The sequence below is a fragment of the Scophthalmus maximus genome, chromosome 19 (genome assembly GCF_022379125.1).
Source record: "Scophthalmus maximus strain ysfricsl-2021 chromosome 19, ASM2237912v1, whole genome shotgun sequence".
Lineage (NCBI taxonomy): Eukaryota > Metazoa > Chordata > Actinopteri > Pleuronectiformes > Scophthalmidae > Scophthalmus > Scophthalmus maximus.
The window spans coordinates 14,555,072-14,575,006 of NC_061533.1; the positions used below are offsets into that span (position 1 = coordinate 14,555,072).

Genomic DNA, 19,935 nt, shown 5'->3' on the forward strand with positions numbered 1-19,935 from the left:
CAACACTGATCTTTGACCAGGTCTTTTTTTGTTTTCCTTTTCTTTCTTTTTTTTGTAGAGGTATAAACACACACACACTGACCAGAGAAATCAGCTGGTGATCTCTTGTCGAAAGAGGCAGACACCTGCTCTTTCTAACAGGAATGTCTCACGGTCGGCACTGTATGTACACAGGGCAGCAAACACTCTCAGATAGATGTGCTGCTTCATCAAGCTAATTCTCCAGATGGTCCCACAACCCTTGACAATTCACAAGATGGTAAGAATGGATTGAGTGTAGAAGGCTGCTCATGCCAGCCCGACGGACGCAGCTGAGTGAGAAAGGTGGTCGACCCCCTCGTCCGGGACCACTGATTTACTGACGTCCATCTGGAGGATCGTTAAGTATGCTCCATCTGCCGGTGGAAACACCAGAGTAGATGACTGTAGCTACACTGATACAATTGAAATAAAGTATGAATGTGGATGGGGCAGACAAAATGGATGCCTATCTCAGTAAAAATGGCACCATGCCCGAATGCCTGTGATGCCACGGATACCACTGGACATCTTGGAACTTGAGGCTTTTGACGGTGAAGCCTCTGCGTTTGCGGCATATCACCTTTTGTTGGGTCAGCATGCCAGATGCAGCTTTTACTAGTATCTCTGAGGCAGAGACAAACTGAATAGGATAAATAACACACAGCAGTCGATCTGGGCAAGAGCTTCCTCTACTCTGGATAAGACTCTACACACTGGCAGATTACAAACCCCTTGTCAGAGTAATATGGAAGGACCTTTTTTAAAAAAATATGGTTTGCTGCTGGTCTCATCCAGAGCATTACGTGTCACAGCTTGTATGCCGGTTCTCCAGTATGCTTCTCACCAACTGGGAAAAGCGCCGACCAAAACCCACTGCCTATGAAGTACTTCAACCCCACTTCAATTAGTCCAAACTACCACTTTATGGTATACCGATGAGTCAGTCTTCTGCTCCGTTTGAATCCTCACAACTATAAACTGCCTTAATAAGTCAACTGGTTTTACTTTAACATTGGAAACCCTTGCCTAAAAAAAACCTCACCAAATTATTTAATTTGAAAAAAAAAGAAGCCTTTTGGGTTTGTTTGAAAAATGTTTTGGTCAAAGCATAATCAGAGAAAAGTGTGAAGGGAAACCATTCATGTATGACACATTTAAGAATAAAATAAAGAAAGTTATTTTTCTTACTTTGTCCAATCAAATTAAATATGAAAGTAAATATGGAAATTACTTACATTTCTTCTTGGAATGACTATGCTATGTCTATGCTTGCACAAACACAAACAAGTCATCTTGAGACTCGACTGACCAGATTATAACCGAACCACCACATAAAGAGGTGCGCTGCTGTTTCCAGTGACAGGAATGTGCGGTGCTTTGAAGGAGGAAAGACCAAATGTGCAGTGAGCTAAAACAACGTGACTGCTGGCCCACAAGATGATCCATCTTTCCATTTTGATCCGCAGAGACTCCTGCGAGACGGAAAGAGTGTGCGCAGACACACTCAGTGTTTCGCCCCGGGTTGTTGATCATTGCCGTCTGTCGGTTTGGCTGTGTGATTGTGGTGGCTTCTCTGTTTGATGGACTGGGGACCCTTCCCCCAGGATTCTCTACACTCACCCATTCCTGTAAATGCAGCTTTCTAGCCGCAGACTTGGAGCAGCGGTTGAGCTGTGGGATCATGAATGTAATGTTGAGAGGGTGTGAGGAAATGGCCTCCACACAGCTCTAGATCACAGTAACAGTGCGGTGGGGAAGAGCGTTGAGGCCGACGGCGGTCACAATAGTTCTGAGGCCACTTCAGGTATTTCTGGATCTGTGATACAAGTGGATCTTTACTCACAATGTGAGCTCTTTGAAGAATGTCACAAAGTACAGTACCACACTGTAAAATGCATTGGAGACTCTTGAGTGAAAAAACACTAAATAAAAACTATGAAATGTCACTGTATTTACATACAGTGGCTAAAGACAGTTAGAGTGAAATAATGCAACACTTCGAGCAGGGGCCTTTTGTGTGTACGTTCTTCCGAGAAAACAAACCAGTCATACATATAAACATAAAGTTGGTGTGCAGATTATCATAAATTCAGTACAACTTCCCAGCTCTCGTAACCCAGCCTCTGGGTTACTAGAGACAAACAGATTTATACCTACAAGAGCAGACCTTAGGCGCTATGACTAAACTGATGCCTCTTGTTTTATTCTAAAAATAGCTTGTCTTTCCCGGGACTAAGTATTCCTTCTGCTTGTGTACCACAGAAAAGTGTTTTTTAACAAACTTTTTTTCACAAACTTTTAGTTGTGCTTAAATATACCCTAATCCATATAAACCAAATCCTGCCCCCAGAACCTAATTTCTTTCAAAAATCCAAACGGAATATCTTCCCGAAAACTAAATTCTGTCACACTTCGTATACGATCTAAGGCAGTCAGTGTATCTCTGTATATGAACAACTTCACCCCGCAGCTAAAAACAAAATAAAAGGAGCAATTTGTGGAACTTCAGTACTGAGATGAATGGGAACCTAATTTTGTGGACACAGTGGCAATGTGCAAAACCATCCATCCATCGTCTACCGCTTTATCCATTTAAGGGATTGCTGGAGCCAATCCCAGCTAACATGCCGAATTTAGAATCTCCAATTAACCTAACCCCCATTCTGCATGTCGCTGCACTGTGGGAGGAAGCCGGAGAACCCGGAGAGAACCCACGCATACACAGGAGAACATGCAAACTCCACCCTGGTTGGTTTGAACCGGGATTCGAAACCCTGAACCTTCTTGCTGTGAGGCGAAAGTGCTAACCACTACGCCACCGTGCAGCATGTGCAAACCATGAAATATGGGTCCGTTCTCTGGTACTGTCACCATCCTATGAAAAAGTGTTTACCATGAACAGAGGGAGCAGACAAACACTCATTTAGTCCATATGCTCGGCATTATGATTGTCTGAGGAGCGGCTCCACGAGTGATAGCACTAACATTGTTAGTATTGTTGATGAGCAATACAGCATTAACATAGAATCACACACATGCATATACATGCTTACAGGAACACACTGTATCTAAAATCTATCCATTGGAGGAGTGGAGTTTATGCTGGCAACAAGCGCTCACTGCCTCTCTCCCCCGAACATGATAACATCCTGAGGATCCGCTGCTCCAAAGTCACCTCGTGCGATGCGGTGGCAGTTCTGTGAAGGGCGAGTCATTTTTCGCTTGAAGAGGTCCAGGTAACCAATCAGAGGTGTGCTCGTAGAGCGGGTGTTCACTAGGGCGGAACGGGAGCCAGGAGAAAATGTCGTACCTCTGCATCTGCCTCGTGTCTGACTAATATTGTTAGGGTTTATTGTTGCCGTCAAACATGTAAGGGGCCAAGATGTGATTTTTACACTCACAGATGCTGCCTCTGACTGTAGTGCTACTGCCAATGCTATGATCCTGCTTTTAAGCAATAAATTGAGAATAACCAGCAGATGGGAGTGAAAAATAAATCAGATCTACATGTGAATTTCCTTTTGCCCATGTGCCATGTGTAGGTGAGGAGTCATCGGGCCTCATGAAACATTTGAGAGGAAAAATAACTAGTCAAAGACATGTAACTGGCACTGAATGGAAACTTACCAACTGCAAAATGCACATAACAGGTCACTCAAGCAGCCCCACATGCGGTACCAAAGAGTTAACACAGAGCAAGTCCTTGTGGTGCCTCTTTCTTTCTCCTGCGCTGATGAAAGGCAGTCGACGACCCCCCAGGTGGACTGACTAACCGAAATGGCTCCTTGTGGCTTTACATCAGGCCACAGCCATAAACACTGGCTGATTACTCTGTGGTAATAACCTGTGGAGGCAGCAGGGCTAATGCAGCATGACAGCAACTGTCAATACATGATCAAATAAAGGGGCCGTGCTTTGAAAAAAAAAAAAAAAATCTCTCACATCAAAGATTTGGACTCAACTGGTCCTTCCATGCCCGTGTGTTTCAGAAATAGGAGCGAAGATATGAACTGATCAAAGAAATCACACGCCATCGAGAGAAGTAACGACTGAATTACGTTCTACTACCAATGTCATGTGAGGTTAGAAAATGAGCACCAGTCATTTAAGTGAAGGTTTTGCAAATTAACTTGATTAAGTTAATTCTTCTTTTTTTAGCCATTTAGCCTTAACACATTGGTTCAAATTATATTTCCTATTTTCTTTATTAGCTTAAACTGTCTCTTTGATTTACAGTTTGCTCCACACACAGTATCACTGTGTGAGAGTGCAGAGAGTAGGGTTGGAATGAGACCAAGTAACGACTGTATCACATTGTACTACCAATGTATTTCAGTCGCTACTTTTGAGTAACGACTGAAATATGTTGAACTAATAAGTACCAATTCATGTTGGATCGAATGCACTGTATGACGCTGTTTGGGTAACAGTGAGACTAAGAGTCCACATTCACATTTTGGAGAAAAGACTAACCTGGCTACACAGTAAGTCAGAGCAATTGCAAGCCAGAAGCAGTTGCTAATTATGGTGACACTTTTAAAAAGTCAACGCTGCCATATTAATGATGCAAAACTCAAAGCTGGCAAGCTGGCCCAACATGTCGACCCTAAGAAAAACAGCAGTCACAGGGTTATGTTAGCATGACTTCAGCCACTACAGTAATGACAACAAACGCAAGTGGTACACCTACAGAGAGAGTGAAGTGGCCAAAAAAGGTAACGTTTGGTACCGATACCAAGTTTTAGGTACAAGTACCTTACTGGCTCAAACGTGAACAGTACTCAACCCTAGTAAAGACATTGTCAAGAGGAAGGATCTGCAGAAAATTCTGAAAAAAAGCTCCACTATTCAAATTGAGTCCTCCATGAGTGTAACGCCAACCTCGTCCATTAAAGATAGGATTTAGTATTATTGCATCAAATTATGTTGTTCATATTAACTGCAGCACAAGGTTGGCCTGTTTTACAAGTCTGTTTGCGGTGAGACATTACAGCAAAGTTCAATGCAGAAAAATGAAACACTATTCCAATGAAAATCACAAGATATTTTTGTCCTTGATAGGCTAATGAACCTGTGACCTAAAAAATGATGACTGAGCGATCAGTCCCAATCTTCTCACTGTGACAGTTCATTACAATGTTTGGCAACTTGCCCAGTAACGTGGCACTTGTTCTCTCGTCAACACAGGGACGTGACGCTCACGCTATTCAGAAGATGAATGACTTTGCGATAATGACGCCTCTAATAATAAAAGCAGTGACACTTACCCAGGTGGTGGTGGTACCTGGTGCAGCCGATTTAAAACCGGTATAAAATTATTTGTAAATCAAATGTAAAATCAATGCTTAGGAATAAATCCTAGTTTTATAAGAGAATAGTATTAATGCAAAGTTCAAAAGAAACCTTTAGAAATTAACATAGTGATCTTTGAGAGGCCTGAAACAATACACCGCGATGCAATTGAATTTAAATACGAAGTTGTGCTTAAAGTGGTCCTGTTGGACTTTCATTTCATTTGAATGAACGCTTGCTGCGACTGCACACTGCCGTCACCTTCAGATTGTTCGTGTGACATCTGACCTGCATGTGGAAATAACAACACCTCAAGTTGGGGTTGAGAGCTGTGTTCCAAAAAAAGGAGAAGAAAAAAAAAAGAAAGAACAGAAAAGTCAAAAACATTAAGTACTTGAAAATAGAAATTGCTTGTACTTATCATGGCTGTCCATGTGCGACATCATTTCTGGGTGTGCTACATAAAACTGCTCAAAGAAGCGGGATATGTAGTGCCTGTATTTAGGATAGTGTTCAAAGGTGTGAAATTAGATTTAAGTCTGACGGAGCAGGGAGATAGTAAGAGTGAGTGTAAGGAGCCAGGGGTGGCCTACACACATTTTATATTACATCTATCCACTAGACACTGGGTGAATACTGATGCTGAAGGGTAATCCTATGATGCAATCATTTACACAATGCAGCATTTGGATTCCAACTTAAAAAATAAAAATAAAAATATGATGTGTAGGACTTATCTTCCCAAGTGTTTGTTGTGACATTTTACAAGGAATATCCCGAGCTGCAGACATCCATTCTGTTGAAACAGCTGTGAACTCTTAAAAAACAAATGCTAATGAATGTATTCATAAATTTATAGTATCGACAGATGAAGTATTTAAAAGTTATGTACTAGTTTGGAACCGTCATTAGCAGTGAAACGGCTTACATCATCATCTGCCCATAAAAGCGGGTGATATTCATTAAAATGACACAGATTATCAGACAGATTGCTCATGAGGGCCGCCTTGTTTTTTGTTGTGTATCCTACAGAATTTTTTCTCACTTACATGCTGTTCATCAAGCTTTCTTTTCAATAAATTGCAACATCGTATCATAGCAAAGCCGACTAAGCTGTCATTCTAAAATGACTTCATTGATGTAGCTTTATCATTTAATTGTATGAATTATCCAGACGCTAGACTTGATTATTGTCTTCAGGTACAGAACTCTCCCCATCTCTCTCCACCTCTCCATCTCTCCTTCACCCAGTCTCTTCCATTCAACTGTAATAACCATGAGGGATATTGGCAGACATTAGTGTGCATTCAAACCATATCGAATCAGTTTCCCACCACCCTAAGGGCTTAATGGGAAACAATAACTGAATGATGACAAGAACCCCAGCCAGTTGACTCATAATGCTGGCTGAAGACACATAATGACATACTGTTGATATAGTGATTTGCTCCTTTTCCCATTGTGTTTCCAGCATTAGAATAAAATGGGTAGAAAATAAAAATGTTATGGAAACAAATAAAGGTCTGACACTGATAATCTCTAAATGAAAACCCATTTCTTACTGTATTTTCTTGTTTAACCTTGGTCTTAATGTACAGTAGATTTGTGTATCTGCTATGATGCAGATACAGATTGTTGGTGTTAAGTATAGGTTAACATCTCTCTCTCTCTCTCTCTCTCTCTCTCTCTCTCTCTCTCTCTCTGTCTATCCATCTCTTTTTTTCAATCCGCTGAGGATCCATATTAGCTCAGTCTGCACCATGATACATTAAATCCATTACTTACAAGCAAACCTGTGATGGAGGACAAGTGTGTTGTGCAGGCTAATGCAATGCTCAGCCCAGCGAACACACACCCACACAGACACACACACACACACACACACACACACACACACACGCAGGGCAGCCACAGGCCTTGGCCTATATATCATACTGCAGGATTAGCAATTTAGCACTTGACTACAGTACACAGCTACGTGTTATTTCTAAATCATGAGATCTATTCAAAATGCAGGGCAGGGATGTATGGATTTGATCCCATGCTTGTGCACTGGATTTCTATCGTTGGCTAATCTCCTTTCAACCTGGCATGTGGCATTGATTCTTTTTATTTTTTTAAAAATTTTAATTAAATCGACATAATTAACCAGGTTTCACCCCTTGACAGTAAATATAACATACATAGCTCTCTGAGTAATCTGGCACAACCGAGCCTTGGAAGCATCTAATATTTGCCGTGGAGCTGAGTTCAAAACTGCTGAGAACAGTAACTACTACAGTTTACAACTTAAACGTGAAACAGCCTGTACCAGGAAAAAAAACTAAAAAGAGAGAGAGAAAGAGAAAGAGAGAGCGTAACTTTTTGAAACGTCAAAACAGCTGCCTCTGGCTGCTGCTTGTTGTTGCTGTGAACAGTTATCAAATCAAACAGCTCAGTCGTTGTGGAATTTAAGGAGGAAGGATGGAGAAATCAATGCAAGGTTAAGCTGTATTAAGAGAAGCGATGTTTCTATTCAGTGTTATCAGAAATGTCAAGATACGCAAGTCCGACAATTAATCGCGGGTTGCAGACAATTGTGAGTATCCTGGTGTCCGGTTAAGAGGCTGCAGAGTTCACGGGGTCAGTTTAAAGATTGGGGGGGGGTTGAGAACAATGCTCCTGTACCAACGTAGTTATTATCTCAGAGGCAGCAAGAAACCTTCTGACACAAACCTTTATTAAGACCAAGCTAAACAAAAGAAAGCAAGTCCAGCACTTCTATTCTCTACCAAACCCACTGCCATTTTTTGCTGAACTTGTCCTTTAAACAGCAATTTACCTCCTGTCAGATGTTCAACATTTATTCACAGCTCAAGGTCGTTATTTGTGTTGGAAAATCTTTCAGGTCTGACAAAAGTAAAGAAAGAAAGAAATAATACGTCATGAAAATATGTAAAAATGAGGGGCACGGCTTTTCCACAACTTTACAAAATCATTGTCTGACATTTTTGTTTTAAGAGAATTCCAATGTTTTCAAGGTTCTTTCAAGGAGGGAAAAAAATAACAGAGTGGGACAGCTTACTGTGTTGGCAGTGAACTCCACTGAATCCTGGTGGGCACTTGCAGACGTAACCTATGAAGGTGTCGCCCCTGTAGGTCTCACTGATCTCACATGTTCCTCTGTTGTGGCAAGGGTTCGGATGGCAAGGGCCTGTGTGGAATAAGAAGGAACAATTGTATTAAAGAGCCTGTTTCATGATATCAATACAGCATGTCGAGAATGTGAGACACTCATTGTGGGTCGCATCTTTTACTGTCTAATTTACTGTGTACAGACGCACACACACAGCATGCAGTAGCACAATGCTTTTCAGTGTGTGCATGACTTAAAAAAGAATATTGACATGCCAACAATGACAAAAATCATTCTCATGAAACCTTACCCAGCCGGTGGTTTGATAAAGTAAACACATCAGATGTGTGTATTTGAACACATTTGCAGTGGAAACATTTGAACAAATAAATTACATTGAGTTTAACCATGTGAGACAGTGATTGGGTGAAACAGTTTCACAGGGGAAACTGAGGATGACAGGCGAGTGGGTAGAGGCTGGCTCTCGGTGACTGCTGCTGGTCTCTGTGGTCTGCAGGGCTGCCCAAGGCACTGTCTAAAAATCACTGAATGTGTCCCCTCCAGGAAGGCAACACTTCATCCCCGCATTCAAAGTGGAGAGCAGAGACTTGCTCCGAGACCACTATCGCCTACATGCACTGAAATGTATCCACACCCTCACACATGCACAAATCTGAGCGTGCAGCGGGAAGGTTAGCAGCAGAATAATGAGTGGAACCACTTCAATTTGAAGAAATAAGTTATCCTCATCCTAAGGCACCAGCAGGTGACCAAAAGCAGCAAGCCCAGACAGGATGTCAGGCCGCACACTGAAGTCATGTGATGAGCGAGGGGTGTTCACTAGCATCTTGAACCTCTCCCTAAAACAGGCTGTAGTCCCCACTTGGATTACATCCACTACCATTCTCTGTACCAAAAACGACAGCAGTTAAAAAGCAAAAACCTTATGGATCCGTTGCCTTAACACCAGTTGTTATGGAGTGGTTTGAGAGGCTTGTACTGTCTCACAATCAGGCCATCACCGACACTGATCTGGACAGCCACCAGTTTAATTATTGAAAGAAACAGATCTGCAGAGGATGCCGTCTTAATCGCAATTCATATGGCCCTGTTCCATCTGGAGGATCCAAACACAAATGTCAGGATGCTTTTTTGTTGACTCTAGCTCTACTTTCAGTCCTATAATCCCCCTATAAACCAGTCGGCAAACTCAACAACCTGGCTGGGATTAACCATTTCACTCCTTTAATAGATTATGGACCAGCTCACAAACATATCACAGAAAGTGAAAAACGGACAAGAACAGATCCTCGATCCTCATCCTGGACAGAGATACACGTGTGTGAGGTTAACGCTACTGGCACTGGAGTGTTATGTCTTCCACAACACAGGCAACTTCTCCAGTTGTAAACTGAGGTTAAAGAGGTGCTGCCACACCCGTTTGACACACAGCAACACCACCTCCACAACCCTAGGGCTGATGTTGTTGAGGCCAGCAAACCGTTTTTTAGGCGGATTCGACTTTGCATCCTCTTCACATGGTCAGCAGAAATGGTCGGAGGGTTGGAGGTACCAATGTTGCTGATTGGTTTATAATCAAAGTGGTCAATGTGAGGGTACAGATCAAATTCATTGATGACACTGCTCAGCTCATTGGCTCTGTCAATGTCCCCATCCATGGTATGACTGCTAGGTTTGTAACTACGGTTCTTTCTTTACCTCCATACCACACTGGTGTCACTTTGTTGCAGCCGCTACCTCCTATAGGCCTCATTTCCCCCTCTGATGACAGCTGTTTCCACAGCCTCCTTACTGCCTTCCTGTCCCCCTCTTCTTCTGGAAAGCTTTGATATCCTTGGTAACCCAGGGTTTGTTTTTTGGGGAAAAAGCAGGCAATTTTAATCAGAACATAGGTGTCCAAAAATAAGTCGATCTTCTTGGTCCAACAGTTTTGAATTGTCAATCTATATTGTCACCATTCGGCACAAGAATAACTTCCCAGTCGGAGCATTGAAACCCCTCTGTGCTATACAAATAAACTTGCCTTAACTCTTTTGGAGAAGCATATGTCTCTTCCGAAAACCAGGAATGCAAATGAGGCATTTCAGACACTTCGGGAGCAGTGTTTTCAGTGGGAGAAAAGGGACTCCTCTTTCTGCTGACTTACTTTTTACATTCGAAAAAAAAAAGTGACACGCTAAAACAAGAGAGAGGAACTCATAACATGGGAACTTAAAAATATCAGCACACATCAGCTCCAGGGTCCCGTCTCCTTCAGCAGTGCAGTTCACTACCTAGGTGTGGAGAGTCGTGCCCAGTGTCATGTCATTGATTTATTCTTAGAATAGAAAAGTTGAAGTATGCAGTAGTGGCCAGTGTTGCAAACAGTCCTGGGTGCTGCAGAGAGCTATCACACAGTATGTGATTCTTTTTGTGGTTGTCGACTTTACATCGCCCACCAAATAGATGCATATTTCACGAAGACAACTCGCCCCTTTAAATATATGGAGTGGAAGGATTGGCATGTATGAATGCATCAGTTCAGCTTAATTACATATATAAATTAATTTGTTTTCACTGGTGTTTTTCGTTGTCCTCCAGGTTGTGCTATAGCTTCAGCATATTCAGAACATTCAGTCACTTCGAATACAGGCCATTTTTGTAAAAGCTTCCACATGTTGGCATTCCACATCAAACAGATGACAACAGATCAGCATTCCGACTGAAAATCAAAGGGTGCTTATGCTGTACCTCTGTCCAAGGGTCAGTACTGCTCAGTGCAGAAAAGACAGAAAAAAAAAACTAATTTGCAAGAGAATTAATATTCATAACCTCGAAGTAAATGTGTTCTTGCTGTGTATGCAGCTCCACATACATCATTACCATTGTTCACTCTTCAATGTTTTGGTGTAGCGAACACTGAGAAGCTTTGCAGCTGCTGGTACATTTGTGTCTGGTGCGTCTTGCAGTAGCAAAAAAAACAAAACAGCCTCCTGCTGGTCAGCGCTCGGGCCCTAATTAAACACATGACTCCATAACTTCATTGGTGGTGCCCATGACACGGCGCCATAATACCACCATCTAAAATCTCCCTCTGGCCAGCAGCGTGAGGCCCAATAAATAGCACGGCTTTGGCCCATGGTCTTTGGTGTCATAACTCAAGGCCCTGCCGATAGCCATCTCCTCTTTTAAACATCAGCTTGTTCAACTGCGCCAAGGCTATCAAAACTTTGTGGATTGAGATTGGATATAGAAAACTTCTGAATGAGTTAGATAAAGTTCCGCACGTGTTGAACATTAAAAAAACTGTTGAGTGGGCCGAGTGCTAACTTGTACTTAACTCCAAAATATATGTACTAGTGCGTTGACAGAAGAACCAGAGGAAGCAAATCAATTTGCTCGCACAAGCCTTTTGAAGGCATCCAGTCTTTTGATCGGGAAATTTTTATTCTACTATTTCATATTTCACAGCTGACAGGTAAACTATGTGTTGACAGGTCTCCTACTTCATTTTAAGAGATAAGCAACAAAAAGAAGTCTCAAGGGTGAGACCATCGTGCCCCCTTAAGTCAATTTGACAAATGAACTGCCATGAGCACAACATTTGACAATGTCAAGTCAAGGAGTGCGGCCTTGAATTTCATTCTACATCATCTGCTCAACCATTTAAGACTAGCCCCAACCCAGAACATGTTCCAGCTTACAGTGGACTCAGGGGAGAAAGTAAATAAATAAACAGCACTAGCAAGCTTGTTTTTGTTCTCTCATTGGCATTAGTGGGCCTCTGGATATGAATTACAAACAAGGTAAGTCATGCCATTTCAAAGCCAGGACCTGTATCTGTAATAATGAGAGAGGTGGCTAATCATTTGAACAGAGGGACGTATAAAAGCTTCAACAAAGGCCCTGTTCTCTGGGTGACGGGGGGGGGGGGGGAGACAGGTTTCAGGGCTGTTTTGACGATCTATAGTCACACGAAAGCTTACTGACAGCTTCCCTAATGGAAAGTGGGAAAAAAAAGCCGGGAGGAAAGGAGGCAGAGTGAGAGAGAGTCAAAGTGTGTGTGTGTGTGTGAGAGAGAGAGAGAGAGAGAGCTGCAGAGAGTGTGTGCTATGACATTTACGTATGAGTTGGAATTTGTCTTTGAGATATAACAGTCTCAAAAACATTACAAAGCATTATTTCGAAAATATTGATTTACTCATATTGATTTACTGATACTGTGATCCATGAAACTGTATGACACTTGAAGGTGAAGGCGAAGCCAACGCGTAAAAAAAAAGTCAACGGCTTTGTGAGTTAGATTCAGAAGCAAGAGTCACACAGAATGAATCAAATTCACTCAGCATGTTATATCAAAATAAATATCCCACAGAGAGGATGCAAAAAAGCTTTTTCCAATAGGAAAACACCATATCCATTCAGGAAAAAAAGTGCTATGTTGTGCTTTAACAAAACACATTAATGCGCTCACTGCTCCCCCTGACCATTTTAGTCAAGCATCAATTCATAAATGAATGACTGGTGTGACAGAAGCAGCAGGGAGGAATGGGCGGAACACATCGACAAAGAAAAAGCAGCAAACATTTCGAGTAAAAGCGAGGAAATGGACATCAGGTGTCGTGCATCTCAACAGTCTGCCGGTGGATGCTCACTCCATCCTGCGCGGAAGTTGCGCGCTCTCTCGTGTGAATGTCAGATGCAGCTCTGCCGTACAAGCCGACGCTCGCTCAGTGACTGATGTGAGCCTGCGCTGTGTCCGGCACAGACACATTTCTGGCAGCAGAGAGAGGCCAAGCAACCAGTCGTGAAAAACCTGACCAATGGTTAAACACAGAAAAGCATCCTTTGTTTCCTCGCAGATCAATCACAAAGGGCCTGCCATTTTTTTAAGGGTTAAGGCTCTGCACAGTATGTGCCCTTACATCTTAGCTTGACGGCTGCCACAAACATTAACTGGATTACTAAGTTCATCGAGGAGGAGGATAACTGGTGTGTTCCATATCTTAAAAACATAGCTCCTTATGAATTGTCTACCACACAAAGGTTTGCAATGCACCACTGAAGTTGAGAAAGCTTGAGGTATTAAGACTTGCTTGAATTTTAAAGAGGGCTATAATTAAATACTGAACCTCTCGTTCACTCTGTTTTTCTATCATAGCGACTCAGATGAAACGTTTCTCTTAGAAGCATAAAAGCATGTGAGAGGTGTATTGCAGGTATTACAATAACATTTCAATGCTGCGAACATCAGGGGAATCTTGCTACAGCTTCCCCAGTGTTCACCTCATCGGAATAGTTTTACTGGATTGCGTGGGGCCCTGAGGTGGTCGGACAAAGCAATATCGACTGTTCCGTGATAAAGATCTCTGCTGATATCCGTCCAAGTGGGTCATGTTGTGGGGCCAGCTGACCAGTTACTGTACAGCAGCAGCAGACGGGGTGCCCTTTCATCTAACAGGGGTTTTGATTGGTTTCCATTGATGACTGCACTGAGCAACACTGCCCCAGTCACAACCACTACCTTGAAAAGAAAGCTTTCAAAGACATTCAGTCGAGAAAAAAAACTAAGGGGTTCATTATTTCTGGTGGTACTGCCTCGTTTCGTCCTATCCGAAAGCTGTCAGAGGACGTGCGCAAAATGAACGCAGAGTGTGGACAAGGGGCCACGTCCGTCTACATATCTCATTTTCTCAACAACCGCTCGTCTCATTGACTTCAAACCCAAAGAGCTGCAGTGTCTGAAGATTTATTCTTTTGGATGAGTGGTTGAGAAAATTCAACAGACAAGAAATTCCTCCATTTGATTTGAACCGCACTCAATGTTACCACGGCAACATTTAATCTTTTCAATTGAGACGTGACCTTTTGATGATGTCATAGCTTGACTGCCACTGCCCTAGTTAAAAGAAAGAGAGAAACAATTACCTGCCTCAAAAGTGTGACATACACATATCGAGCTCCTCAGCTCTGAATATTCACCCGGCCGCAACTCAGAGAAATCCGACATGGCCTACTTGTGTCAAATCTATTTCAACCCACCCATCTTCTTCTATGATGGCTGACTGGATCATGGGCTCATGGTCACTGCACCCATCCTTCACCTCGACTGATGAAAGCTGGCACTGTACCACCAATATTACATCGGTGCTCACAGCGTGTGCCGGCGTACGCTCATGCTTTCGGTGAGTCCTTGGCCTCCCGTGCCCTTCCCGCTCTGCCATTTCAGCACATCAGCACTCGACAATGTCAAACAAACGCATTTGGTGTAGAGAGTAGGGAGAATCATGCAGAAACAAAATTGCTCAGTATATGTCAAATGAATATCCAAAGGGAGAAGCCACGCTGAAAATCGAGCATCATTTCCCGGAAAATCCAGAGAGAGGCCGAAATGCAGGTTGTGCTGTGAGTAAATGCCACGAAAATGTCAGAGCAGTAACCCTGCCTCTCAAAGGTAAAAAAAAAGGCATTTTCCTGATTCTAATGGCTGTGACCAATGGTAAGTTGCATATAAGAAATCAGTTGTAATCTAATAAGGTTTCAGACAATGAGACGCAGTGTGCCTCTAATCTGTTCAATGGAGGACTGTTGTTCTATGTCCTGCTTATAACTTATGCTTTTTGCCCTCTCAGTGGAATCCGCTGTATTTTAAGACCTGATGCAACACCCACAGAGCTTTCACATTTAAAGTGCAGTGTTTGTTGAGGCACCTAGTTGCAATTCATTTCAGACAGCATATATTTCCCAATAACCTCATCCCTGACCTTTTGTAATGAAATTACTGCATTTTTTTTTTTTTTGCACAGCCTCTACCTTTGGGTTTGCAAAGTTTCAATTCGTGGTTGGAGAGTAGAAGCCATGGCCCTCCCCTCAGAGCCCCTTGAAAGAGCTAAACCCTGCATACCACAGAGGCCTTTGTAAAAATAAAAGGAGTTTTGCTCTCGCACGGCCAGGAACCATGTGGATCTGATGGACTGATGTTAGGCCAAGCATTTGATTAAAGAAGACTCTCCTGCCTGTGAAATGCACTTCGTACCAACAAGAAAATGACAAAGTAACACTTAGTATTAGGCTACTTCAGCCTGTTGCGGTGATTATGCACTTGTTCATTCAATGTGCAAACTCAGTCTGCAAGTGATTTAGTACGTGTGATATTTGTATTTAGCACTGGAATATACAACAACATATCAAAGCATACCAAGCTCACACAAATCTGTGAAATGGACAAAGGACAAACGTATATGGCAGCATAAGTATCACAGCACTCTCTTGCTCTCCTCACATACTCGATGTAGATACATTCATATTCATCTTAGGAAACTCTTGTTTACATGATGAGATTGTCTGCTGGTGCTGAAAGCCCCTGAACAGTTGTGAGTATGTGATAATCTGAGAGGAACGACTATAATAAAAGACCAGTGACCATTAACATCTTTCTAAAGTACTTTTACTGTGCAGATTTTCTTTGGGACTGATCAAGCACTGTTAAGATGCTCAAACATCCAAGATAACATTTCAATAATTACATCGGAACTTTTGTAGAATAAATATAAGTAAGTCTGCCACGACTTATTCATTCTGCATTTCTGTTGTAATCGAGAATTTTATATTTCTTATTTCTTATATATATAATTTAGCCAATTTCCTTATTTCAACATGACATTGTGGCAACAGACAAATGTTAATATTCTGTGGAGGTTAGCACACAAAGCATATATTCTGTCTAGACCTCAAACTTTCTATTGTCATAGTAGAGTAGCATCCATGTTGATGGTTGGCAAATGTCCAAAGACCATGTTACAATAATTCAAATTAGCACGAGAATAGAAACCGAGATGCACAGAGGAGCTGAAGAATTACAGGCCAAATGTGCTGAAGAAAAGACCCCCCCCCCCCACCCCTCCATAAATGCCAAGACAAAGGATGTGAATTAGAAGATTAAAGATATGGTGACAGTGAGATAGGAGCTGATATGCTAAATGCGTCAAACCTGTCATGAGTAATTTGGCCCTGCGCGTCACCCTGTCCTATTTTCTCTCTAAGTCCAGTTCCAGGTCAGTGGTCACAAGTCACACCTAATTCAGGTCATTTGCAGATCCGATAATTATTTCTATTGCTGTTTACTGTATTCTTGCTTGTTATCGGAAATGTGTACAGTACAGAGAAAAAGAAGGAAAACATGAAAAGACTTTGTCAACAAGATTAGAAGGTTTATTGCGGTAATTCTTGCAAAATGCAGGTAAATTGATGCTATAATAACCATAAAATAAATGTGTTTTCATAAACAATATTTTAACTGGACTCACTTTGGACATTTCTGGTATACTGTTGTTGTTTTATATCTCTTTTTTAGAGATATAAAGAATCAGATTCATGGACAATATGGATAGTCTGTCTCTTGTAATGACGTTCATTTAATTTGACAAGTAAATCTGGAACTGTGTCTTTTAGCTTGGAACAGTTGAAAGTTAAATTTGCATTTCCAATTGTTAATGATTTTGTTAAAAAAAACGTTTTCAATATTCACTTTCAGTTTAATTGAAAAAAGCTGCTGTTGTAGCAAATGCATTCGGTGTATATACCCTACAGGGAGTTACGTGCACATGCACGATTAGAGACTGAGATTACACTGTGCTTAGCACTCCAAAAAAACAAAATGCTTTGATTTCTGGGGTATAAGGTTTTATCTAAATAAATCATTCTTCTTTTAACAGATTTGATGTCAGATAATCCCACACAGATTAATATTAATCAAGGAAGCATAATTAGAAGATGAGGATGCACCAAGAACTAGGAAGTGTATATTCAGTCGCGTTACTCCCCCAAGATGTTAAGTGACATTTTAATTACAGTAGTGATGAAGATAAATCCGGTTCTTGTTTACCGTTGTCCTCTGTGGTCTTGCTTTGGTAATAAAACTCCTGTTACATTAGTTTGTTTTTTTCAATGATTGGAAGCAGTGCTTCTGAATGCCGAATATTGTCTCAGACATTATGATAAAAAAAATTATAACTATGATGATTTCCAATTATTTTCTGTACTATTAGACCAATAGCAGCAAAAAGCACACCCAGTGTATCCACCCCCCTGTATTATTCAGGGACTGGATTCACTTTCCATTGAGACTGATATTAATGATATAATTTACTGTGCTCTTGAAAAAAAAAGACAGGGAGGTTTTGAGATACAGAAATTGCTGTAGATTCATGCTACTCTTAAGATAACAGATTTCAAAAAGTCAATGTTCACAAACAACGGGAGTCATTTCCAAAGGAAGCCCAAGAAATTATACTAAGAACTGAGATATGCAGGACATTTCATGATGAAAAGCAATCGGGCAACAGCAATCATTTGACTGAATTGACTGTGAATTTCCAAAAAACAATCTCAAAAACGCTGCACCAGAGAAGGAACAGATATTTATTTTGAGTCACAATATTAGAGGAGGTTAAAATAGAGCTGCTTTACGGAATGGACTACCAAGTTATAAGTGCTGCTGACCAGGCATGGTCAGTGAATCAATGCAGGAATTAGAGTCGGTAGCAATGAAGAAAGGAAGGAGGTTGGCAGAGATTTAGAAACCGAAAGTGCTTTCTCCCACCCTCTCTCTACCGTCTCTCACATACACACACCCACGCAGACACACACGAATGCAGGGGAATCACGTTACCAGGCATAAAAAAATGTCCCACCTGCTGAAGTTGGCTCCTCACCATCTGCTGCTGTTGAGACACGAATCAGGACAAAGGAGGAGGTGGGGAAGAGAGAAAAGAAGAAGAAAAAAACATATTAGCTTCATCACGACAATGTAACAGTATTCAGTGCTGCAGCTGCTGATTCGATCATTTTATTCACTGCACTGTACATCACCACATGTGCGGCAACATTTGACATCGGTGGGCGCGTACAGTTTGTTGAGTCAGACACACCTGTGCTACCTGTGGGCTACAATACCCTGCCGTCAGAAATAACTACACTCCCGCCATGAAACGAAAAACCCGCCACTGTGTCAGAGCCCATCTCCTGTTCACACACGGCTTCTACCCAATGCCCTGATCGGTGGCCTCTGAGTAATATGTGTTCATCATTCTGAACCAGAGTAGGATTAGGCCCCTGTGGCATTCGTGCTCGCATTCTGCATCCCTGGCCCCAGTTCAGCTCAGTGGCTGAGATTTGGCCTGTCGACCGTCATTACCACAGCACTCTATCTCCATCATTACCGGTGCAATTGCCTAAAAAAAAAGAATCTGTGCCTGAGAAGCTGGACACAGTTTTAGTGCCTAAATACCAAGGACATCAAATGCATGAAATGACAAATAAAATTGGCATTATTGTTTAGGGCGAAATGAGTTGCAGCATGAACCAGATTTCCTTGGAATGGGTCAGGGATGGATGGATGAATGGATGGATGAACAAATAAACACAGCCTGAATGTATTGGTATTTGGTCCCTCATATTAAATATGCATGTTATTTCCCAGTAGCTAATGATGCTGCATACCATTGAGCGCGCTCGCTTAATTAAAGTATGATTCAATGTCATGTACTTGTTTTCATCCACAACGTTGAATACTAATTAGGTATTAGCATATGGAGATGGTTAAGGCCACATAGATCATGAGACTGACAGGGAGACAGTTATGGATGTCAGGGTTCCATGCAAAAGTCTGTTATAGGGAACCAATCAAGTCTCATATCCAACATTTACACAAGACATGCGCACAGAGAGGATTTTTCTCTTCTTCACAAACCAAACATCAGTGCTCCGTCAGCCTACGTTCCCCGTGGTCTCTTTGGATGTAAAAAATAAAATCACTTCCCAAAGTTGTCTCTGAGGATTTGACATACTTTATTATATATTACCAATCTAATTGAATGCGGTACCTTATTTCTAAGGTACCGGGGTGGAGTGTGAATTTAGTACACCCTTGAAACATACGATTTCAACTCACACAGCAGCCACAAATCTTTTTTCGGCAGCTGCAAACTGAAGGAGAAACGCTTCGCCCGGACACCTTTGTCATAAACAGACACCGTGTTAGAGTAAAACACTGCTTTGAATATGTGAAAGAAAGCTTCAAGCGAAGTCACAAGGAGCCAATGCCATGCACTTCTTCCCCAACCTCTAATCTGTTTGGCAGCAGCAGCTCTGCTGTGCGTTTTCCCATGCACGCGGGCCAATGTAATCCCGAAACCAAGCACATTCCACGCTTCACTTACTTTGGTTTTCTTTCTTGCTGCCGTTTTCTCTCTCGTCTCTCAGCGAACGGGTCGAGACTCACAAACGCACACATGGAATCCCACGGACAAATGCTGTCTATAGTGTATACACACAATTACACACTCACCAAAGGAAAAAAAATATAAGCAACAACATATGCTTCTGAATGCTGACAACTATTCACACCCACACGAATACACATGCTGAGAAGGTAGAGATACAATAAAGGATTTGTTTTGTTTTTGTTTATCCAAGTATTGGAGTCATATGAGTGCATAAAAACCTGA

General features: G+C 41.9%; 1 protein-coding gene across 4 annotated transcripts in view; it reads right to left on the reverse strand.

Moving 5' to 3' along the window:
- Positions 1–19,935, reverse strand: part of LOC118314315 (EGF-like repeat and discoidin I-like domain-containing protein 3) — a 101,041-nt gene that overhangs the window by 57,238 nt on the left and 23,868 nt on the right. For 3 of the 4 annotated variants that reach the window (XM_047329252.1, XM_047329253.1, XM_047329254.1), the window contains 2 exons: positions 18,121–18,150; positions 8,378–8,506 (listed from right to left, as the gene is read on the reverse strand). In XM_047329252.1, coding sequence (XP_047185208.1) covers positions 8,378–8,506; positions 18,121–18,150 — 159 coding nt within the window. The remainder of the gene's footprint in view (positions 1–8,377; positions 8,507–18,120; positions 18,151–19,935) is intronic. The other variant, XM_047329255.1, reaches the window with a different exon arrangement.